Consider the following 25,089-nt stretch of genomic DNA (forward strand, 5'->3'; position numbering starts at 1 on the left):
CAGGGTGAAAATGAAAATTCCGAAACCTTACTGCACATCAACATGACACCACCAACCATCTCCCAAAAGATGATTAGGCTACTGTGTAAAATGTAAGAGGAGTTCTGGGAACCAGGGGCTTTTTGCATATAAAACGTCATTTTTCGACCCCCATTTGACCCCCAGGGTGACAATGAAAATTCCGAAACCTTACTGCACATCAACATGACACCACCAACCATCTCCCAAAAGACGATTAGGCTACTGTGTAAAATGTAAAAGAGGAGTTCAGGGAACCAGGGGCTTTTTGCATAAAAAACGTCATTTTTCGACCCCCATTTGACCCCCAGGGTGAAAATGAAAATTCCGAAACCTTACTGCACATCTATAGGACACCACCAACCATCTCCCAAAAGATGATTAGGCTACTGTGTAAAATGTAACAGGAGTTCTGGGAACCAGGGGCTTTTTGCATAAAAAACGTCATTTTTCGACCCCCATTTGACCCCCAGGGTGAAAATGAAAATTCCGAAACCTTACTGCACATCTACAGGACACCATCAACCATCTCCCAAAAGATGATTAGGCTACTGTGTAAAATGTAAGAGGAGTTCTGGGAACCAGGGGCTTTTTGCATAAAAAACGTCATTTTTCGACCCCCCATTTGACCCCCAGGGTGAAAATGAAAATTCCGAAACCTTACTGCACATCAACCTGACACCACCAACCATCTCCCAAAAGATGATTAGGCTACTGTGTAAAATGTAACAGGAGTTCTGGGAACCAGGGGCTTTTTGCATAAAAAACGTCATTTTTCGACCCCCATTTGACCCCCAGGGTGAAAATGAAAATTCCGAAACCTTACTGCACATCTACAGGACACCACCAACCATCTCCCAAAAGATGATTAGGCAACTGTGTAAATTGTAAGAGGAGTTCAGGGAACCAGGAGCTTTTTGCATAAAAAACGTCATTTTTTGACCCCCATTTGACCCCCAGGGTGAACATGAAAATTCCGAAACTTTACTGCACATCAACATGACACCACCAAACAGTGTGACAGACGGACGGACGGACGGACAGACATGAGTAACAACAATATACCCGAACTTTCTTGCCTTTGGCACATTTATATATATATAAATTGTCTGAAGAGCCAACATGGCTGAAAGCGCTAACAGTAAAGATTGTATTTAATTTGGACTGTAGCCTTCTGTTTTCATTTATTTAATTTTCTTTTACTGTACCAAGAATTTTTAACTTATCAACGTATATATATATATATATATATATATATATATATATATATATATATATATATATATATATATATATATATATATATATTGAGGACTTCTGTATATAAGGGACCAATCATCCATATATATATAGGTTAAGGTGACCGTGATAGTACGGGTACACCGAATTGGTCCCCCTAATGTTAAAGCTATAATACTCTAATAATGGGCTATTTCAAAGAAAATTAATTGTGAAAATTTAATAAAGTTCAGTATCATGTTACATTATATATTCAAATTCATTTCTTTAAAATATCATTAAATGATATAGAAATAACTTTTTTATTCCTCATGTACATTTTAAAGAATATAAAATTATGCTTTAGGGGCACCACCAAAAATCATCAATATTTTTCTGATTTCCGATATATATATAAATAAATCCGTTGATGCATATTTTCATTTATCATCTTTTAAAGCTTATGCACACGATTTCACATATTTTTGAAAACTAGTTTAAAATTTTGTTTTCCTCTCACTGTGACTCGCTGAACTTTTTTCACATTCGAGTCTTGCTACAGACATCCGGGTTCTTCGCGTCAAATGAAAGCGAAAGTAGCGACTGAATCAGTGAGTGAATTCAAGGACATTACGTAAACTTCTTATGGTTAGTTAATATATAAGATATATATTTTATTTGAACATGGTATTTTTTGCAAATTTGACACGCATCAATAATAATGAAATGCGAGATAATTGTTAGTCTATCGAGTTTGCCATGTTTATGATCATTGTGTGCATTGCTGCAATGATTGCAGCATTGTGCTATCATGATGTTGGAATTTTGCATTCGAATACCAAATTTGTGGCGAGGGCTTGTTCCGGATGACAGTTAGATTATTCTAACTGTTTGATTACTAGAGGAAATTCGAAATGAAATATTGCTAGTTCACACAGATGATGCTTCTTAATACAAGAGGGGCTTGCAAAAATAATAATGGTAATAATAATAATAATAATAATAATGTGCTACAAAAATATTTAAGAGTAGAATCTAATATCCATATCATTTGGCCAATATGCTACAATTTTTTTTAAGGCCAACCACCACCAAGAAGAATTAAGTGAGGGAGGGGGGATTCTCGAGGGTCATAACTGCAATGCTACTTTTTCACACATCAGATGTAATAACCATTGTTTAATAAAATTCCAGAATGCAATATCGGCTTAAATTACAGTAAAAACTAAACACTTCAGACAAACCAATGACCTGTAAGTTGGATGATTAAAAATACATGTAATTATTATGAGTAATATTTAAAAAAAAATACAGATGTATCATTTGTGTAAAATAATTAAGTAAATTATTTATAAATAACTTGTTAGCATTTAATATGCCCCTGACTGATAAAGTGTGTTGAAAACTTCAGCATTCAAAATACCATTCCACAGATGGGCAGGTCAAAGGTTAAAGTCATGAGTTTATTTTGGACGTCACAAATGTATTACACGTACCATGCAAATGTGACATCAAAAACGAAAATCAAAATTTATCCTCAGATTGAACAGTAATAGCTGCTCACTTAATTTAGCTTTACAAGTATGGTTTGTATTTAAACAATCATTTATTCAGTCGCTTTGATTTTGTAATTTCATTTGTTTCTTTCGTGTTTAGCTCATTAGGTTTAATGAAACTTAAGAAAAGCACCATACAACTGCAGTTATTCATAGGTACACTATCCATTTCTACTTGCAGTACCTAAAACAATCATATATTAAATCATAGGAAAAAATATCTATCACTTTAGGCCATAAAAATAATTTTTAAAAAATCAAGATTCTCAGGCACCCTCTGTTTTCTTTTCTTTTTTTAATTAGGAAAACGAAAATTTAAGCTAAAAAATGAGAAAAATAAATAGTCAGAAAACTTAGATTGTCTGCATGGAAATTTCATATGGAGACCACATCACCAGCGCAATGCGCCGGCCATCATCAATGTTTACTTTGCACTCATTGTCTGACATAACGAGCGTCAGGCAGGTTAAAAGTTATTCTATTGAATGGGTGTGATAGCTTCAATGAAATTTTAAAAAAATATGTTCTTATAGCCTGATTTTTTATCTTTAGATTGCGTATATATTACATTGTACATATAACGTATCTTACACTGGCTAGTAACACTAAGGCAGTGAACTCGCTAAGTTTTCACCTGTTCATATTTTATTTTCCTGTTTACCCCAAAGTGGAATATTCCGATTAAGTACACAGCCATGAATAGACTGGAACGTTTCGAATCAAACTATGTCTCGCCCTAGGACGGTAAAGGAATCTGATACCATTTACGTTTATTAAACAATGTTTAAAAAGTATTGGTTTTCTTATATCTGTGGATTTCTATTCTTTAAGTGGGAGACGAGCCGGCATTCCAAAAAAATGCCATGCAAAACTTAAGTTTCTATAAATATTGATTGCTTTAGTAAGGCAAGCTTCCTGAAAAGCTATTGCTTATAACACAATATTTATTACTGTTGTGCAATCCCTCTAACTTCTCATTACTGATTTACATAAAATAGAAAAGAAATAACAGTTTTGGTTTGAAATGTTTAACAGATAAAGTGTAAATGTAAACCCAACGTTTTTTGGCAATCTTAAGAGGTAAATATCTAAAAAAAAAAAAGAAAGAAAAAAAAAGAAAAAGAAAAGAAAAAAAGAAAAAAGAAAAAAAAATGGTTTGAGAAGTTTTAGAACAAATTATGTATTTTGCATTCTCATAAGGCTTTTAATTTGTCCTATCATTTTCAAAGAAAAATAAAAAGATTGATCGATTTTTGAAATTCACTTCCTTCAGCGACCGGAAGCGCCGACGACGAACAAAAAGCAGCGATCAGGCAAGTATCTATCACGATCTATAATCACCGAAAGTTTGACATTGATATCTCTTGTCGTTCCTGAGATTTTCCTCGGATAAAATTTCATTTTGAAATCAGAAAATGGTCTGTAACTTGGCACCGGAACCACTTTTTCAAATTTTCTCTCAGACAGATTAAGTTCAGGTTACAACACATCTCCTGAAAATTTCATGTAAATCCTTCCAATAGTATTCAAGAAATCGCGTGCACAAAATTAGAAAAAAGAAAATAAAAAATAAATAAAATAATAATAAGAAGAAACAGTAGAATCACTAAAAGTCTTCCGTTGTGAACGGAAGACCTAATAATAAAAAGCAGTAGAATCACTATAAGGTCTTCTGTGAAGTCCTTGAAGCCCCTAGGTCTTTAATGACATGTTTTGAATGCTATTTAATGTTTTTGGAAGGCCTAACATAGCTGCCAAAACTTTACAAAATCATTTTTTTCCAAGTTCTTTGGAGATTTTAAGTATCCACATCTGATTAACACTGGTTTAGTTACCTTATCAAATATATCTTATTTTGTGCTCATATTTGGGCTGATATTACAAGTGGTAATCCAACTTATACTCAAAGTTCCCTTTCTAAGGAAGAAATTCTTCAAAATCATATGTCTGTTTTGAATATTTTTAATATTCCAAACAACCAAAATGAATTTGAATTACCATATCTATGTTGGATTCCGAAACCTCATAAAAATCCTTATAAACAAAGATACATAGCGGGTTCCAGTAAATGTTCAACCAAGCCTCTTTCTTTACTCCTCACTAAGATATTAACAGTAGTGAAGGAGAAACTTCAAGAGTACTGTGCAACAATATATTCGAGAAGTGGTGCAAACCAGATGTGGATACTTAAAAGTTCCAAGGAACTTTTGGAAAATTTGAAATCACAAGATTTTACCAAAATCAACAGCTTAAAAACTTACGACTTTTCAACTTTATACACAACCATTCCCCACGATAAATTAAAGTCCAGGCTTTTTGATATCATTGACAGCTGCTTTTTCAATAAAAACCTAACTCGTAAATTTACTTACCTTGTCATTGGTCATTTGCAAAATTATTTTATTGAAAAACATTCTAATTGTACACACAAGTACTTGGAAGTTGACATTAAAATATGCTTGAGTTTCTGATTGACAATATCTAAGTGGTTTTTGGAGACCATGTCTTCCAACAATCTATTGAGATTCCAATGGGTACCAATTGTACCCCGTTATTAGCAGACCTTTTTTTGTATTCATATGAAGCAGAATTTGTCCAAAATCTTGTACGTGAAAAGAAGAAAACACTTGCTGTGGCCTTCAACTCGACATTTAGATATATCGACGATGTATTGTCAATTAACAATGGCTATTTCCATTCTTATGTCGATACGATATATCCTGGTGAGTTTGAGATAAAAGATATGACAGAGTCTGACACATTTGTTTCATATTTGGATATTTTACTTGAAAAAGACGTTAATGGTAATCTAACAACCAAGCTTTATGATAAACGTGATGACTTTAACTTTTCAATCCTCAACTTCCCTTACTTATGCAGCAATATTTCTTCATCACCTGCATACGAGGTTTATATCTCTCAGTTGATTCGATACGCAAGAGCATGCTCTACGTATGTACAATTTCTAAAACGAGGTAAGGGTGTTTAACATTAATTCTACGTTTAACGTCACCCGCTCGCGTAGGTTTAGGAGAAATCCGTCTTTGAGAAAAAAAAACAATTTGGAATTTCATATATCCGTTCCGGTTTCGTTCTACATTTAGCGACTTAATTCTGCATCCCGTAGTGACAAAAAATGTGCTCTGGAATCGCAGTTGGTGTCTTATTAAGGAGGCTGGGGGTCAACAAATTAACCATCAGATATAACTTATTTTTTTAGATATGATATCTTAAGCTGTCAACTATCATTTGGCAAAGAAAAAATTCATGCATTTTAATCTTAAAATTTGATCATTTTTGAATATCTTTATATGGAGCTCTTCTTCTAAAGGAGATCAATATAGTCTAAAAATGGCCACGACCACCCAGCCCTCTTAAAAGAAAATTAGTGAATTAAACAGTATGGGATCATAAATGTAAGTAAAAAATATATGATTTTATGATTGAAGTTAATGACAAAGTCTAGTTTGTTGAGTTTTTGTCAGTCTTCGTATCACAGACTCTCAGTTCGTAATTATGTTGGCTGAATATTCATTGTATTTGGAGTGCAAAGTGTGTCAAAAACAATGATTTAATAATATACAGTGAGATGCATCATTTAAATTTTATTTAATAGTTTCATCTTAAAATATTTCTGTAAAAATTTAAAGGAACATTAAGATTATTGACTTCTTCATAGATGTAGTATTCATGTACCTACAAATGGCTACAATTTTAGGGGAAAATAATATTAGTCATTGCCATTTGAGCAGGGAGAAGCTTACAGAAGATAGGGCCTTTCAAATGAAGGGGAGTAAGGAAATTGATTGGGGTATTCCATGAAGTGAAATATCTTGTCATGTGTGTAGAATTCAAGGTAAATAATCTAACGGCTTTGGTCCAAATACAGTATTTACACTTTCCAAACTAAAGTCTAGTAGATCTTGTACTATGAGTAAAAATACTGCAGAATTCAAATTCGGGATATTTTCAATTTAAGAATGTATTACATACTTTCAACGTAATTTTAATTGTAGATATCGATCAACTATTCCCACAAGAAGAAGCATTTTCCTACAGGATACCACGGACGCGTGGCAATATAAATACAAAGGACAAACGAGGCCAGTTAAAAACCACTCTCTTGTACATTCAGTCTACATTGTTTGCTCACAAAAAGATTCAAACCAATATACAAACTAAGGAAAAACTCTCCTTAGGAAATTAGTCATAGATGTCATATTCAATACTCTTATTAATCAACAGTGTTTTTTTAACGTACTGAATAGGTTAATTTGAATGAATTCACAAATGTATAAAATTTTTGTTTGTTTATTTTTTTCCTCCCTACCTCGTAGATTTTGAACTTTAGAGTTGACGTTAAACTTAGAATTAACTTTGTACAGCCTAAATTATTGACAAACAAATTGATGAAACAAGAATATCAGCAGTCTCGTTTAAAATCATCATTTCGTAAGTTCTATGGTCAATATAATGACCTTGTCAGCAAATACAATATATCATTGAGTCAAATGCTGAGCGACGTTTTTCATACTAATTGTATAGGCCATTAATTACACACTGAATTGTCGACGGATTTTTCCGTCATTAGAGAGGTTGCGATTTCATACGTGTACGGGTACGTCTAGTAGGGGGATTCCCTAAATTTATTGCGTATTACGTCATCCGTTTTGGTGTTGATAAGTTTTCTACAAGTTCCTACAGTGCAGTGAACTAAATTTGTTACAGCATCAATGCTGATTTGAATGCTTCCTTTGCTTGCTGATTTGAATGTTTCCTTTGCTTGCTGATTTAATGCTAGTTATCCTTATCCTGATGCTGCTTTATAATTAGGTCAATGCTACCGGAAGTAGCATCATGCTACCGGAAGTAGATAATGAATTTCAGCATTGCCGTTTAAAGCAATAAAAGTGCCTTTTACTATCATTTAATTATAATATCTCACTATGTATCAATAATGTGAATACTTTAACCAATATTCTTTCTTTCTTTTTTAATTTTTTACTGAATTAAAACTCATTGATTTTCTGATGCTAGTAGGATAATGCTGATTTTATGTAGGTCAATACTGGTTTTATCCTTTGCTTGCTGATGCTGATCCTGGTAATGCTGTTTTTTTAAATGCTGATCCTGATGATAGTTCGATCCTGATGCTACTAATGCTTATGCTGATGCTGGTTTATGTAACAAAATAATTAGTTCCCTGCACTGTACAACTTGTAAAAAGGTATCTACACGTAGATGTAAACTTCTAGCTTTTTCAATAAAGACTAGTCAATTTAAGAGTAAAACTGTTATTGTTGTTCATTATTTAGGATGTTACGTTTCAAGAACACTTATTTTAACCATGTTTTGTTCACTAACTGAAGTCAAACTAATGTCACAAAACTACTAAATAGTTGAAACAGTGACACCGATTGCAGTCTACACGTTCATGTTACATGTCATTAAAATCTCAAAAGACAAATTACAAAAGACGTGTACGTCAAAGTTTGTGCACACGTACACGTACGCGTACAAGTTTAAAATCTCAACCTCTCTTTTTCCCGATCATGACGAGGAGCAAACGGCGGGTGTGACCGGTCGGCAGGGGATGCTCACTCCTCCATGGCACCTGATCCCACCTCTGATGTCTTAGAGGTCCGTGTTTGCTCTGCTCCTATTTTGTAATGTTTAATGGTATTTTGAGCTCGAATACTGTTCGTTATCGCCATATATTTCATGTTTCCTACAAATTTTATATAAACCATTCTTTTAAATCATGGAAACACTGTGTGTACTTGATCAAAACTAGAGGTTCGTGGAAAATGTGACCAATCGCCTGAGGATGCCTATTCCTCCTAGGCACTAAAATGGTTTCAAAATTATAAATACATGTAATAGAAATTAAAATGATAAGAATAAGAAATCAATAACGAATAAATAAAAAAATTCATATCAAAAGCTAGCCTTTTAAAAAAAACTTTCTTTATTTTCTACTATTTATTTTCAGGATATTGTGTTTTAAAAATGAAGGTCCTCTAAATCATGGGTTTAGGATCAAGCACCCAGTATAAAGTACGGATGTGTTTTCAATGTCAAGGGACCACAGGTTTCTACTGTAACACGTGTAATCAAGACTTGTGTCTGCAGTGTAAGGAGCGACATGTAATTGCTCTACTTTCCAAACATCATGATGTTGTGATTTACCGTGAAAAGTATAAATGCATCCAAAAACGAAAAACTTGTGCAAGACATCCAGACAACATGTACGTGGAGTATTGTGACTCATGTGAACTCCCTGCCTGTTTTCAATGTACAGAACACAGAAATCACAAAATACTTGACATCAAAAGAGCTTATGAAGAAAACCGCCAACAATTCAGAGTAAACATTCAAAAAATCAGAAGTGACACTATCTATAATAATTGTTTTCACTTGACAGGAATAAAAACTGATATAAAAACTTGTCAGACAGAAATCTCCAAACATCAGTCAAAGATGTCCACAAAAGCCCAGAGACTAAATAACATTATTGACACTGTCATATGTGATGTTAAAGCCAGATACAAATATTTATGCATTACGAGACTACAACAACTGATCCGAAAAATGAGCAGACACCTTGCCAGCATAGAGAATTATGAAGACAGCTTTGAACAATCAGCAAACAGGCCGGTAAAGTTCCTCTTATTTCTTAAGAAAACCCGCTTGCCCAAAACGAAGGACACTCCCAATTTATTACAACACATAACGCTTTCACTGACTGAGGAAACCAATATTGAGGTCTTGGTTAAGTTACTTATTGAAATCCGAATTATAGAGACAGGGAAAAGACAAGTACGAAATGAATGTGTACTAAAACTGATGTCTACACCAGTGTTACACAAATCATTCAATATGATGCATGTTTCGGGAGTAACACACATTTCGTTCATTACATCAGACCGGATCTGCATTTGTGATGGTAGAGGTCTCATCTTTGCAAATACAACAGGTGACAAATTTGTTCACATGACTTTTTTATCAGTAGTAAGTTATCATTGGAGTGAAAATCAGAGTCCTACGCAGAGCTATGGAGTACACACAGTTAACATTAAAGGTGAAGTTATTTACATAGACTATTATGGTAACATAAGAAAATTGTTAAATGATGAAACAGATTCTTTAGTGATAAAGAACACAGACGAATGGGAACCACATTGTATCTACTGTTCCATCGCCAATGAAGATTTACTTCTTGGGACATATAATATTGATTCATGGGAAAGTAAAGTAATGCGCTATAACAAAAAAGGACAACACCTACAGACAATAAAGCACAATGAAACAGGCCAGGAACTGTATAGAGCTCCTATCTACATCACAGAGAACCGCAATGGAGATATTATTGTGTCTGACTTGTGGTGTGGTGTAGTGGTGACAGATCGAGGAGGAAGGCATCGCTTCACCTACACAGGATGTCCATCAGAACCTCGACTATTACCATATGGAATCTGTACAGACGCGCTGTCAAACATCCTTGTGTCTGATGAGTACACCCGCACAGTACATATGATTGATAAGGATGGGAACTTCCTGTCACAGATACATACACAACATCAGATGAAACCATGTGGCTTGGGTTTGGACTACAATACTAACCTTCTCTGGGTGGGTTCAAAGGATAGCGATATTTTGTATGTATACAGATACATAACTCGACGGGATTATATTACGGGTAATTTTATATTATTAATTAGACATGAGTATACATATATAAACACAAGACTATCTGACAGGTCACTGTTATTCATGATATAGATAAATCCGAACACACATACAGTTGCAGGGCTAAATTGCAGGCAATATTTTTATTCCTTATGAAGACAAAACGAAATTAAGTTTAAGTGATAAGTAATGTTGATTCAAGCAGTAATACCCAAAAGTATGTGCCATATATTGATAATTAATTACATGTATCAAACATGTTGCATGTGAATTGAAAGAAAACGAAATGATATCACTGCTCTGTAGATTCTTTTTATCACTACCAGACAATATATTTTAACACAATTTATTTATCTAATCCTTTGGATGAAAACTACATTTTACGTGTTGATACTTGGTGACAGCATAAACCGATGTAGATTTTTTTTTGTTTATAAGATGAGGATCTAAGAGAAACGGTGGACAGAGAAATACAAAATCCCGCAGAAAACAAAATCAAAACAGAGCTGTTGTACAGTTTTTACAGATGATTTTAATTTACAATGTAAGAATAAATACTATATTAAAGAAAAATTATTTATGTTTTTGAGGTTGTATTTAAGGTCAAGATCTAGTGAATGAAAGGTGCCTAAAGATTTCTCAACTTTGAGAAATAAATTCCTTAAATGATGCTTTATAACTTTAGCTTGGTCAAATAAGGTGTTTCGGGGCATTATTTGTAGGTAAAAAAAAATGAAAAATCATATTTTAAGCTGTCATTTGTAATGAAAAATTAAGAAGACCAGTCATGAATACGGGATTTTTTTCCATATCATACAAAGGATATGTATCCAGATTGCCTACAGTCTCTCAGAAAACGGTAAATTGTATGTTCCTGGCCTCTTTAAAATAATAAAAAAATTGAATATAGGTATCGGGATAATTTTCACATGATTTCAAATTGAATTCCATGGAAATAATTTATTGTCTACATAATTCTATTTGAGCCGTAAGGTATGGGAAAAAGAAAGTTGAAATTGATTATGACGACATAATGGATTTAGCACCATAAAGACAGTCTAAATTCATTTACTATCTAGATCCTGACCTTAATTCTAAATAGTTAAAGGAAAGATATTATTAAATGTTAACACATTATTGTTAATGTTGTTTGTAGGCATACTCAACCTCCACAATTATATGGACCTCATAGGAAAAGACAATCTAGGCATCATTAAGAACTTTTGAGAATTCAACTTGGAATGTATATATTATAAACACTACACATGATGGTGTCACAGACTTGATCTGATGTTTCAGTTGATATAACAAGACTGATTTTTTTTTACATTGTTAAATAAAGTTTCCAAACACCAATCACTAAACACGACATTGGTTATAGTGTAGAAAAATGAGTCTTACACTTTTAGGTATTATAAAACAAAATATTAACTCGTATTAACTCGAGCACTATGAACAGCTTATGCACAAGCCTTTGAATTTTCGCTACCAAAAAAAAATCTGTTTAAATACTTGTTTTATTTTTTTTTCCATAAACACATGCTATAGGGTATAATTTAAAGAAATCAATCTGTTTTTCTTATGTGTATGGAAAGTCCGCTGATGAATTCAAATGGTCTAAAAAAATATTGTAATATAGAGTATTTTCTTCCGAAATAAATTATATTCCCTGTATTGAATGAACCGAATTTTGACATTAAATTATATATGTATCTTTCTAAGTCTCCTCTTCTTTGCGTATAGAAAAGTTTCAGATTTATTAAAAATATAGGTAAGACTAAATTGTCGATCATTGACTTCCATCATGAACAATCTTAATTAATTTGTGATTAAATAACATTCAATTGTTTTCTCTCAGAATAATGCAAAAACAAGGATTTATCAAAATTCAATGTTTTATATCAAATAAAAGAATTTTGAAACAACGATACGTTATTGTTTTATCCCTGTCAGTCCTGAAATTTTTCTGCCTCCCCCTGACTTTCTCTTATGATCCCTTGTCGTTGTCCCTGACTACCCTGTCCACTCCCTGAGGTTCCCTGACTTTGCCCCTGTTACCACTGTCTAACCCCTGACATTTTCTGACGTTCCTGTCAACTCCCTGATCTCCCTTAACTAAGTCCCAGACCACCGTGTCCACTTCCTGCCGTCCTCTGACATTCATTTTGACTCAAGAAAAGGGATAAAATATTTTCATGTTGCTATTTACTTGTGAGAAAAACCTTAATCTTGGCAATTCTCCAGTCTTGTAAAAATAAAGATGTAGTCAATAGTTATTTGTTTGATATATCTTTCGTAATTTTTTTCTTAATATGATTGTATTGATTATTTTTGTTTGGTACATGTAGCTTTTCAAATAAATCTTAAGGAGAATAAATGCAAGTTACTTTAGAAAAATTGAATTACTATTTTTTGCGTCTTGTGTAGCATGAATGGCATGTAAATATATATATATTTTTATTAATTATTCAATTTATTTATTCATTCATCTATTCATTCATTCATTCATCTATTCATTCATTCATTCATTAATCTGTTTATCTACATATATTTATTTGATCTATTCACTTCTTTTTACATATTTGCTATATTCAATTATAATTAAATTAAACAATTATAGTTACGTATTTTTTATTTTGTTAATTCATTGATTTTTTTTAATTTCTTTTAGTTTCATGATGGGTATAAAATTATCGTTTTATTACACACAATCTTAAACTGGAATTAGTTTTCTTGCTTCTTTTTCTTTGGTACAAAAATATTGTTCCAGAAAAAAACTGGCACGGTTGTGAAAGTAATTCTGAGCTATTAATAGTTTTCAAGTGATGCAGGGTACACAGTCCAGATACCTTTTGTCCTTTATACTGACCACTATACACTGTTAATTCTGTGGTAGCACGTATCCACTCTGCAGGTGTTATGTCTTTCACAACCTTGACAGGTTTTTGATGAACTTTTTTTTTACCAAAGTAAAAGTAGCAATAAAACAATTCCGCATTCAGATGTAGATTGTGTGTAATGTAATGAGACGATGATTTTGATGCCTATCATGAAATTAAAAATATAATAAAAGTAATGTGAATAAGCTTAAAAGAAGCATAATTTGATTCACCCGAAGATTGTGTATGTTGAACTACACTAATTGAATTGAATTAAGGTATTCAATGTATAACGACCATATTTTGTACCTAATAAATGAATGGTCCGATTTTAATCAACGTAGCATTTTGAAGGTGTTATCAAATAAAAATACTCCACCAAAGCAATTTGCAAAATTTTGATTAGGGTGAGTTAACCATGCATCGGACACATACCTTACTTCAGACACTTCAAGCAATAAACTTTCATTGAACCTGAGTCTCCCCGTGTTTTTACTTGTTTCTGTCTTAAAGATGAAGAATTAAACTTTTTAATGATGTCGATTTTTATTTTCATGTTGTGATAAAAATACCACAAGAAAGGCCTTGAAATTACGTCATTTTACATTATCAAAGGGGAGTAACCAGAATTTTACGATTTTGCAATTTTTAGAGTTGTAGTTCTTTCAAATAGACGTCAACGGAACGGGTCGGACCTTGGTAAAATTTGCCAATAATTGATGATTTTAATTCAATATTTGTATAATATATTTTAGAGTTGTTTTTGACTAGTGTGTTTATTTCACCGTACATGGACACAAATTAACCATGCATTGGACACTTTCCGATGCATGGGTTTTCACTTCCATTTTCATGTAAAACCCAAATGACAGCTGTTTTTCACGGAAATAGAAAATAGGAACTTTAAATTTTCAGAGAAAATACAAATTATCGATATATGACGACTAGAAGTGGACTCAATTTATTTCTTTAAACTAGATGATCATAACCCACGAGACAAAGGCACGAGTTGCCATATTACTAGCATTGTAAAGCCTTTCTAAGGCGATGTATTGCAACTAAAATCTCTTCACATTTGTGGATCGAAATAGTCATTCAAATTTAATTAGAAGGTTAATTTTTAAATAAAAGATAAAAATGTTTCCATATTAAAATTTCAAAGCACCGAGATCAAGGTATGATATTTTTTTGGTTTAAATATTGTATGTCCGATGCATTGTGAACATTGTTCGATCCATGGACCAAAAAATCGGTTTTTAATGATATTTTCTCAATAAATAAGGCACGATTGTGTCAAAAAATTATATTTTAACCACATATTACATGTTAAGTCCCATTTTGATAATATTCGGTCGGTAGCGATATCGCTAGAACTTGTTGAAGTGCAAGGGTGTCCGATGCATGGTGAATTCACCCTACTGTCAAATTAATTGCACCTTGAATTTTACATTGAAGTCTATGGGCAGCACATGTGTTATCAAGATATTCTAAAAAGTAATTTGAACTTCATACAAATTTCTTGGCGAAAATATGCATAAACTCTCTCTTTATTAAAATATGAAATAAAATTAATTGTTTACCGCAGAAATTTTGACAAAATTGAAATTTTCCTCTTTTTATCAAGGGCAGATAACTCTTCAAAAATGTTTAAGATGAAAAATGGCCGGCTACTTATACATGTATGTTATCAGTCATGTGAATTTGGTTCATTTCACTTTCATATAGTTATATAGCAATGCATATTTAACTGGCTTAAAATGATTCAAAATTGCTCACTTTCACTTCATTATACATTGAATACCTTAAATAATTAATAAATCCAAATAAATGAATAAGCATTTTAAATAAATTAACCTTTTTTTTATAAATAAGGAAATAAATATAAAACAATTAAAAAAAAGATTAAATAAATATATAAAATAATTAAAATAAACAAATAAATGAAGAAAAAAAAATAAAGAAATGTCTTGAATAAATAAATGTTTTATTCTAATTTATTCATTAATTATTTTTATTGAATTCATTTGTTTAGTTCAACTTCAACAATCTTAAGGTATACAATCTATGCTTTAAACTATTTTAAAGCATAGTCAAATTACTTTGAATTCTTTTAATTTCATGACAGATATCAGAATTATTCTCTTTTTACACGAAATCTTAATCCTTCATTTGTTTCATTGCTACTTTTACTTGGTACAAAACCGAAACGTTCCATGAAAACTGTCACAGTTCTGAAAGAGATTCCGAGCTGTTGATATTTGGTCAGTGACTCGGGGTACACAGAAAAGGGCCCGCCATCACCAAAATTCCTCTACCTCAATACTGTTCCTCAAATTTTTCAGGTTCGCTCAAATGAGAAAATTCCTTAAACCACTGCAACCAAACCCTCTGAGAGTTTCCTCAGTTGATGTTAAAAATGTTCTCAACTCAGCTGAGGTGAGACACAAACTATTCGCGCATTTTTGCGGATTTTTTTACGCTATTGTTGTCGCAGTAAAATTTGTCGTCTAATGTAGAAAATATGGCAGAAATTGACATTGAAGCCTTATTGACAAAAACACTTTTGAATTTGTTAAAGGTACCGATGAGATAATTCCAAATATACCAAAGAAAACAAAGGGTGCTAATTGGTCGACCAAAGAAGAAATTTATTGAACAGAGGAACTGTTAAAATATGAAGATCAACTTTTTAAAAAAAAATAAAGGGTTCTGGTGTGAGAAGAAAACATATGCGGGTTTCAGATGAAATCTGGCAGGGTATTGCCGACACATTGAACGGTAAGCATATACCCTCAACCTTAAGTACCAGACGACAAGCTCTGCAATATCTCCCCATAGGTGAAACATTTATTCGTACCTTGTTTGCTTCAATCTGATTATTATGCTTCGTTTTGTTTAAAAATATATTAAGAATATGAATATATATCTAAAAAGTACGCACGTGAGTAATTTCTTGTATTCGATGTAGGCAGTTTGAAAAATTTATGAAAAAGAAAAACGGCAGAGACGGACGATTTCGAAGAAATACGATAACATGAAGCAGCGGTGTATGTACTTTGTTCATAAATATACATGAAAATAAAAATTCATAAACTTTGCAATAAATTTATTCATGTGCATTAATCCATAGAACTAATGCGCGCATTCACATCCCGATGAGAGAGGGAGAGAGAGATTTATCTCATCAATAGACAATCATTCCATTTTTTTGTAAGTAACTTATTATTTTCTTTTGTGTGTGTTTAGCTAAAGACAAAACAGATGCCCTTAAACGCCCGAAAACTGGAGGTGGCCCAGCTAAAGCACCCCTTACAGCCGCAGAGGAGTGTCTCCTTCAAGCTTTCGACGGTCACCCTAACATTGTAGGACTAACCCAAGGCATTGATTCTGATGGTACGTATATGTATACGAACCGTTTAAGTAGGCACGCTTTTGATGGAATGAGTGTACCAAATCCCGGATGTACACGTGGTTTTGTTTGTTATGGAAAGTAGTATAGAGTACTGAAAGTGTGTGTTAACCGATTGGCTGAATTCTGGTTTGTAATAATTTTCATTTTAAAGTAAAAATATTACTCATTGAAATAAATGATGGAAGGTAGGAATATTACAGAAAATATAGAAATACCAGGGGAGATTGTAAGACTAGGGGTTGATATTTTTGGCAGTATCATTTCCTGCCTATCGCTATCAGTTGTAAACAACTGTAATTTTGACCTATAAACGCCGTGGGACCCTATATTCTTTTCGGGGCTTTTTTCATAAGCGCTTAGGATGAAGTTACAAATGGTGCCTAGGATTTGTCTGAATTTGAATTTGTGGAGGACTTAGAGGGCAAAAGGTTTGTAGAGAGTTCTATGGGAAAATAATTAGTTCTCTTTTCCCTATAGAGACTCCAACTTTAACAATGTTTAGTAAATTGAAAGTCATGAAAAGTTATTTTTATCTTTTTTTGAATATTGAAGACATACCGAGAGGAAAAACAGCAAAAAACTTCATTAGTTTTTGGGGGTGGGGGTTTGAAGGAAATTGTGTCCTTTGTAAAAAGAGCGGGGGGGGGGGGTTAGAGTAGAAAGTAGAAATTGGTATAGATTTGTGCAGTTTACATAGACAGAGGAGGAAAGTAAGTTAAGAAAGTGTATCAGATTGCTCTAATGACGAATGTTTGTATGTATGTATAAATACGAGGGGTTATCAAAAAGTTCGTGGACTAGCGCCATAAAATTAAAACCGCTTTAGGTACATCAATGAATTTTAATACATTTAGTTAGCATCATCTTTTCTATCGATAGAATAAACCATAAATCATAAGTTTTATTTTTTTAATAAATTGTTATTGTTTTTGTAAGCAATGGTATGTCCAAGCGGCGCAACCTCAAATATGACGTTTTTTCTACCTGAGTGTAACTGAGAAAAACTCTTTTGATATGAGCATTTGTCGTCAAAAAATCCGGTTAATCCAGGCATGTGGTACAACACAATTGTTCCGTAAAATTTGCAATTTTTGCCCCATTCTGTAAATTCTATGAAATTTTATCGTAAATTTATATGGAGTGTACAAACAATAAAGGGTTCAAAAATGACGTCAAAAAGGGGGAGGGGTTACTGTTTCCAACATTCTTTAAAGTTTCGCACCTGGAAAAACTGGTATAGACCTAGGGAATGTTTAAACGGGCTACAGAAAAATAAAACACATCCAGTGTACTCGTTTTAAATAGCCAAACAGATTCAGAGAGATGAAAGATGCACAGTTAAAGTCAATTGTAGTGAGGGTGTCAAAAATCAGTCACGTCGAAAAGTGACGTTGATCATCTGTGGTAGAAATTGAACTCCATCAAGCTAAGTATTCTGGTATAATCAAGTGAGGATCTTTCCTTATGTATAGATACATTTACAATATTATATGCATTGAAAGCAGCTGTTCATGACATTGTAAAGTCACATAAACAAGATGGACTTAAGTCCTTACTTAACTCCAGGTAATCACATCAAGATAAGTGTATAAGGTAGACGGAGTGGACATTGAGAAACAATGACGTTGTCGGACGTCATGAAACTAAATGGCGACAGCGCCGGGTGATCATATAATGTCTTTTTTATTTTAGAATAATTTGGCAAATAATCAACGTATCAAGCTAAAAATTTCAACATTTCTTAAACATTTGTTGATTTATGTTTTTTATAAATTTTGTGAGCACAGACTACATAGTATTAATTTTATCGCATCAGTCCACGAACTTTTTGATAACTCCTCGTATATGTATGTATTTTGCACTTTCGGTATCTTTACGAATAATTGTGGTGACCCTTAAAAGGGCCTTTTTTGGTGGTCATGTGAAAGGAGTACATTTTTCTGTCTGGACAGCCCATGTCTGGTAGTGTGTGTGATCCTCTGGATTGCTTCCTTTGGACTGCAGGTCGAGGGATTTGTAGTTAAATTGTTTCTTTGTTGTAGCTACACAAAGGTCTTTATTTTCCCTTTCTTGTTGCCTGTTGTTTCATCAGATTGACCCTCTGTAACTCATGTAATTCAAATAATATTCTATAACATGTACCCCACCCTTGGGGGATTCATTTTTGAAATATTCAGCTTAGTAGCAGTTATGTAAATTGTTAATTTTTGAGAAAACTTGAAAAATATTGCTGTTTCACTAATGCTTTATGCTTAATTTGACTAACTTTTCTGATTCATTTTCATTTAAGCACTATAGAGGACTTTCATCTTTCAGCTTCCCGGATGAGGTTGGTGCCTGATCCGCATGACCATTTTCTCTAGATAAGAAGAAGACGGAGACTCACTATCCACCTGATGTCTTTTGTTGGAAAGTTTCTGTACATTGCAGGTAAATTTTTCATCTTTTAACTTTCCAGCCTATTATTGTATGGTAATATTTTGGGGTTTGAAGTAATACTTATTGCATTTCTTGATTTTTTTAAAATTGACCTGAATTCCTCTTTTCTAGGCATAACTTTCAATAATGTAGCTTATGAATAGCACTGTTTAAGACTAAAGAGACTAAACTTTAATTTGTTATCAAAAGGATAAACTTGCTCTTGTCTAAATTAATTGTAAACAAATATAATAGGGGGCACCTGCTTTTTCTCTAAGTACCTTTCACTGGGGAGTGGTGAAACTTTTTTGCACATACTTATTTAGCAGGAGGGTGTAGATAAGAATCAATTAGTATATCAGAGTCTTAAATTATTTACTTGTCATAAGCTTCAAAAAAATTCTGAATCACTCATTTTAAAAACTTTCAATTTTGTTTAATTAGCCATGATTTATCAAATTTTGGAGCCTTTTTTCAAATTCTGGCTGGAATCCACCCTTATGAAAATATTGACACAAATGTAACTTTTTATCATTTTATTAACATCTAAAAACAAAACTATGCGATTGTATAAATATTTTATTCATTACAGTCACAACTATATCCAAGTCTGATCACAGGAATGAAATTTACTCATTCCCTGGAATACTACTTGCAGCAGGGAGGTGTCATTAATTAAGATGGTCACAGTTTCCAAGACACTGAAGTAACAGGCCTCAAATTTCACACATAAACATTGGTAGGTATAAGGTCTTTGAAAATTACAAAATTCACTACTTCTGGGATAGGTTAATATGTAAGTATAGGAATGAGAGTGCCAAATCCCCGGATGTACACGTGGTTTTGTTTGTTACACAAAGTAGTATAGAGTACTGAATAGTGTGCGTTACCCGATTGGCTGAATTCAGGTATATAATTATTTTCATTTTAAAGTAAAAATATTAATGTTTGAAATAAATGATGGAATGTAGGAATATTACAGAAAATATAGAAATACCAGGGTAGATAGTAGGAGAGGATTTGAAAGCAAGTTCCTATATGCTCGCTGGGAATTACTAACTGTAAAACAAGGCGCACTATGTATCAAATGGATTGACAGTGATTGTGAGCGCTTGCGGATTTGTGTGCCGAAAAGTCTTAGGGACAATGTTATTTGGAATTTCCATGATGCACAAACAGGAGGACACATGGGCGTCAGAAGAACACTGGACAAAATGAATAAAAGTCAATATTGTTGGCCTCATCTAAGGAAAAGTGTACATGATTATGTGACTTCTTGTGATATATGTAAGGAACGAAAACATCCAAGTAAGAAGAAACGTTCATACATGAAAACGTATCTCAGTGGTGTGAAATTTGAGCGAATAGCAGTGGACATAGCTGGCCCGTTCCCTAAAACAAACAACGGATTTGTGTATATTTTAGTGATTGCGGACTATTTCACCAAGTTTACGGAAATATTTCCTCTTCGCGATATTGAGGCTGAGACAGTAGCAAATATATTCCGAGGCTGGATCAAGAGATATGGCTGTCCTCAGGAATTACATTCGGACCAAGGTGTACAATTAGAAAGCCAGATATTCCAGGAATTATGAAAAATGTTGCAGATAAACAAAACGCGCACTACCGCTTATCATCCTCAGTCAGATGGAATGATTGAACGGTTAAAAAAGAACTGTGAAAAATGTGTTATCAAAGTACATTTCTGTACATAAAAATGACTGGGATAAATTCTTAGATGGAGTTGTATTCGCATATAACAGCACAGTGCATGATACGACTGGGATTACGCCATACAGAATGGTATTTGGAGAAGAAATGAGATTACCTGTTGAATTACTGACGGAAAATGTTAATCGGGAAGAAGAGCGTGTATCTACACCTGCAGAATTTGTGCGTACCCTGGAAAATTCTCTTTGTGGATTATACGACATTGTAAGAGGTGTGACAGGAAAAGACATAAATCGTCAAAAACGTAATTATGACAGAAAAGTGCGAGAAGTAAATTACGACATTGGAGATCTGGTGAGGAGAAATCAACGACAAATAATAAAGGGAACGAAATCAAAATTAGCACGAAATTGGACTGGTCCTTGGTATGTTGTGAAACGATTAGGTGATGTACTCTACCAAATTCGACATTCAAAAACTTCAAAACCCGTAATCGTTCATACAGACAACTTAAAGCCATACCGAGGGAATAAACAAACCCCCATGACCCCGACGGAATATACAAGTGACCAGACAGTCAGCGCACGTGTCCCCGAGCGACGCGCGACAGCGAGGAGGAAACGTTTGAAGTCGCCGGCAGACACGCGCCATAGTCTTACCCAGAATGTTCAATCACTTGCCTACAACCAATCAGAAGCCAGAACCAAGACTACCAGACATGGATGTGTTATAAAGAGGCCAGTTCGCTTCAGAGACAGTAACTGACCAGATGATTTGTGAAATTTGTGGACAGTGTTTTCGACTAGAAGTAATTTAAACCAACACCAACAAGAACATGAAAATCATGTAGAGCCATACAAGTGTTCATTTTGCCAGAGACTCTTTCTAAGAAAATTCAACCTAAAAAGACACTTGTAAGCAGTTCACCAATCTTCAAATGTTCAAGACATGGACCACAAAAGAAGAAAAGTTGAAAAAGCGAGATATGAAGAGACGCAGAAACCTGTCTATGTTCTTAGTCATTTATATGAAGACATCTCCAGTGATGAAGAAGATCGTAGTGAACCGGTGAACCAGTTAATCGATAGTGACGATTTAGAAGAGATATCTGTGTATTCTACAGACTTCGACTTCATCGACAACTTGCTCGGAGGAAGTGACTCTGTGATATAAGAACCGTGATATCGGAGAACGCAGAAGAAGCTGAGGATACGCGTCATGTGATTATTTCCGAATAATTTAATTTTGGTTGTAAAGCGTCATTTGATTGGATAAAAAAATTAGAATATAGCTTTTAACCTGGGTTGCCTACGTCATAATGACTTACGTCAAAAACGTATCAATCCGCTTGACGTTACATTTAAAATACATACAATTTAAAGGCATTTTTGAAGGAGAAATTGTTTTATTTTTTACACTTAATGATGGGAAATTAAATTATAAGGAATGACTTTAATAGCTACCCAAGTTAAACTGGTATAACCTGGGTTGGAACAGTTTAAGCTTTTTTAAAAACCGATTCGCGGTTTATTAAGCGTAAACTGCTCCCACCCAGGTTATACCAGTATAACTTGGGTAGCTATTAAAGTCATTCCTTAAGAACACTGAAAGTGATGAGGATTCTGCAGAGGAGACAGGAGACTAAACAGATGTCAACAACAATTGTACGGTAACCGTGACAAAGACAACCATTCGTTTAGTCATGAACCGAACCGTACGATGCGACCCTTGCGGGACAGAAGAAATATCGCAGGATTCGCAAATCGTGTATTCAGAGGATATCGACCCTAAAGACATTGACTTTGCGGCGGTAGCCACAGACATTTTGGATGAAGTGCCAAAACAATTTAATGATGAATATGTAAATGTGAGACTTATGAAGGGACATTTATGATTTGAATGTGTATAAAAGTTTTGTAAATAATTGTGAAAATATAAATTATAAATGTGATTTTAGATCATGTTTATATTGCTTTAAGACAGGAAGAAAGTTTTGTTATACTCTATGTTTCAATGGGTCAAGTGTAATTATATTTTTCATGTCTATTGTTGTGTTAATGATGTTTTTTAATATTTTTCCCCCAAGATTGTGAATAGTTCCTTTTGAACGGAGTCAAAAGTTAAGTGGGGGGAAGTTGTAACGATATTTAATGATTTCATTATGTTTGTTTATATTTGATTCCGTTATTATATATTTAGATAGTCAGTTGTTTACATAACATTGCTCCTCGCGAGCAATGCTAAATTATTATGTAATGGTCAAAACGCATTGCTCCTCGCGAGCAATGCCCAAATGTTATATATAGGGGGGATATTTTCAGACAGAGAGACTTGTAGTAGAGAAGTAAAGGAGTTGACATATAGGATATACGTTTTAACATATTGTGAAAATATTGTGGAAAATTAATGTGTGATTCTTGGATGTTGTTGTGATTTTAATATTATGTGTAAATAGTGTAAATAAACTTTTAAACGAACTTCAGTGTATTTTATTCCGAGGATTGAAAATTTAGAGTTAACCCTCTTGGAACGCTACGGCGACGTTACATATTGATATCATTATCATTCACTACAAATTCATGTATAGCTACATCTAAATTTGAAAAAAAGAGTTGTAACCACCCATTGACATTAATGACATTGTCATTGAATTCTCCGATACACAAGCCAGAGATATTTTGTTGTGTATCTTTACAGGAAAGAGGAAAATTGGGCAGAATTGATCAATACTGTAACTTGCCCTGCTGGACTCGCCCTGCTAGACCTTGACAAGTGCTCCATCAATTAAACAAATTACAAGACATCAAAGCAGCTTTCCACTACCAGGTATTGTTAAACTTGTTTTTAAATAATTATATCTTTAAAATATCAAACATTTCAAATGTATTTATATTCATTTTGAGTTGTTTTCACTTTTATTTCTTTTCCATAATCTATATCGTAATATAATTTCAGAAGCTTAATTTCTCAAAGACCTAAAGACCCTCCACGTTATGGACTTGAAAGGATTGAGTACCGAGTATAAAGTACGGCAGTGTTCCCAATGTCAGAGGGTCACGGAAATTTACTGTAACACGTGTAAATATGACCTATGTCTTCAGTGTAAAGAGAGACATGTTTTTGATCTAGATACCATATACCATGATGTTGTGATTTATCGAGAGAAATATAAAAATGTACTAATGCAAGAGACTTGTGTGAGACATCCAGACATGATTTATGACAAGTACTGTCAGTCATGTGAACTACCTGCCTGTGTACAATGCACAGAATACATAAATCCGATAACATTTCTTTTTTTTTTCTCCAGTGGATAAAGCACCGTAAACACAAAATACTGGGCATCAAAACAGCTTATAAAACAGAACAGACCGTCAACAACACAGAATAATCATCCACAACATCAGGAGTTAGAATCTCTATAACAGTTCTTTTCTCCTATCAAGAATCCAAACTGATTTAGAAACTTGCCACAAAGAGATCTACAACTGTCAATCAAAGATGCCAGCAAAAGCTCAGAGACTAAAGGACATAATTGACACTGTGATATTTGATGTAAAAATAAGACACAAACGTTTTATGAATAGAAAACAACAACAGATCAGAAACCTTTACAAAAAAGAGATCTATGAACAAAGATCCGAACAGTCAGCAAAGAGACCGGTTACATTTCTCTTATTCCTAAGAAAACCTCTGATCCAAAGATAAAAGGTACTCCTTATCTTGCACAACATGCTGTACTCTCTCTGTGAGGAAATAAAGATGGAGGATGTGATTAAATTACTGAGTGAAATCCAGGTTATGGAAACAGAAAAAAGAAAAGTAAGAAATGATTGTGTGCTGAAACTGATGTCTACACCTGTGTTGCATAAATCATTCAAAGTGACAGATCTTAATAATATTAGACATGTTTCTTGTGTGACGTCAGACCGCATCTGGATCAGTGATTGGTACAATCTCATCTTGACAAACACAGATGGTGATAAACTACATCATCTGACAGATATACATAGGCTTTATGGAGGACACACGGTAAACAATACAGGTAATCTTATTTACATAGACAGGGGATTTTACATAAACAAACTATCAAAAGATAACAGATTAAAGTCGACACTGATAAAGAAAACAAAACCATGGAAACCACTCTGTGTTTACTGCTCCCCCTCCACTGGAGACCTGCTGGTTGGGATGCATGATTACAAAAATACTGTTACAGGCCAGGTAA

At 33.6% G+C, this 25,089-nt stretch overlaps 1 protein-coding gene across 1 annotated transcript; it reads left to right on the forward strand.

Moving 5' to 3' along the window:
- Positions 1–8,819: 8,819 nt before the first annotated feature.
- LOC133180675 (uncharacterized) lies at positions 8,820–20,785 on the forward strand. The gene is made up of 3 exons (XM_061315142.1): positions 8,820–10,491; positions 16,607–16,753; positions 20,370–20,785. Exons 1-3 carry the CDS (start codon positions 8,820–8,822, stop codon positions 20,783–20,785), a joined length of 2,235 nt encoding a protein of 744 aa, XP_061171126.1.
- The last annotated feature ends 4,304 nt before the right edge of the window (positions 20,786–25,089 follow it).

This window comes from Saccostrea echinata, unplaced genomic scaffold, assembly GCF_033153115.1.
Source record: "Saccostrea echinata isolate AGI-Se365-2 ecotype Australia unplaced genomic scaffold, CSIRO_AGI_Sech_v1 ptg000007l, whole genome shotgun sequence".
Taxonomy (NCBI): Eukaryota; Metazoa; Mollusca; class Bivalvia; order Ostreida; family Ostreidae; genus Saccostrea; species Saccostrea echinata.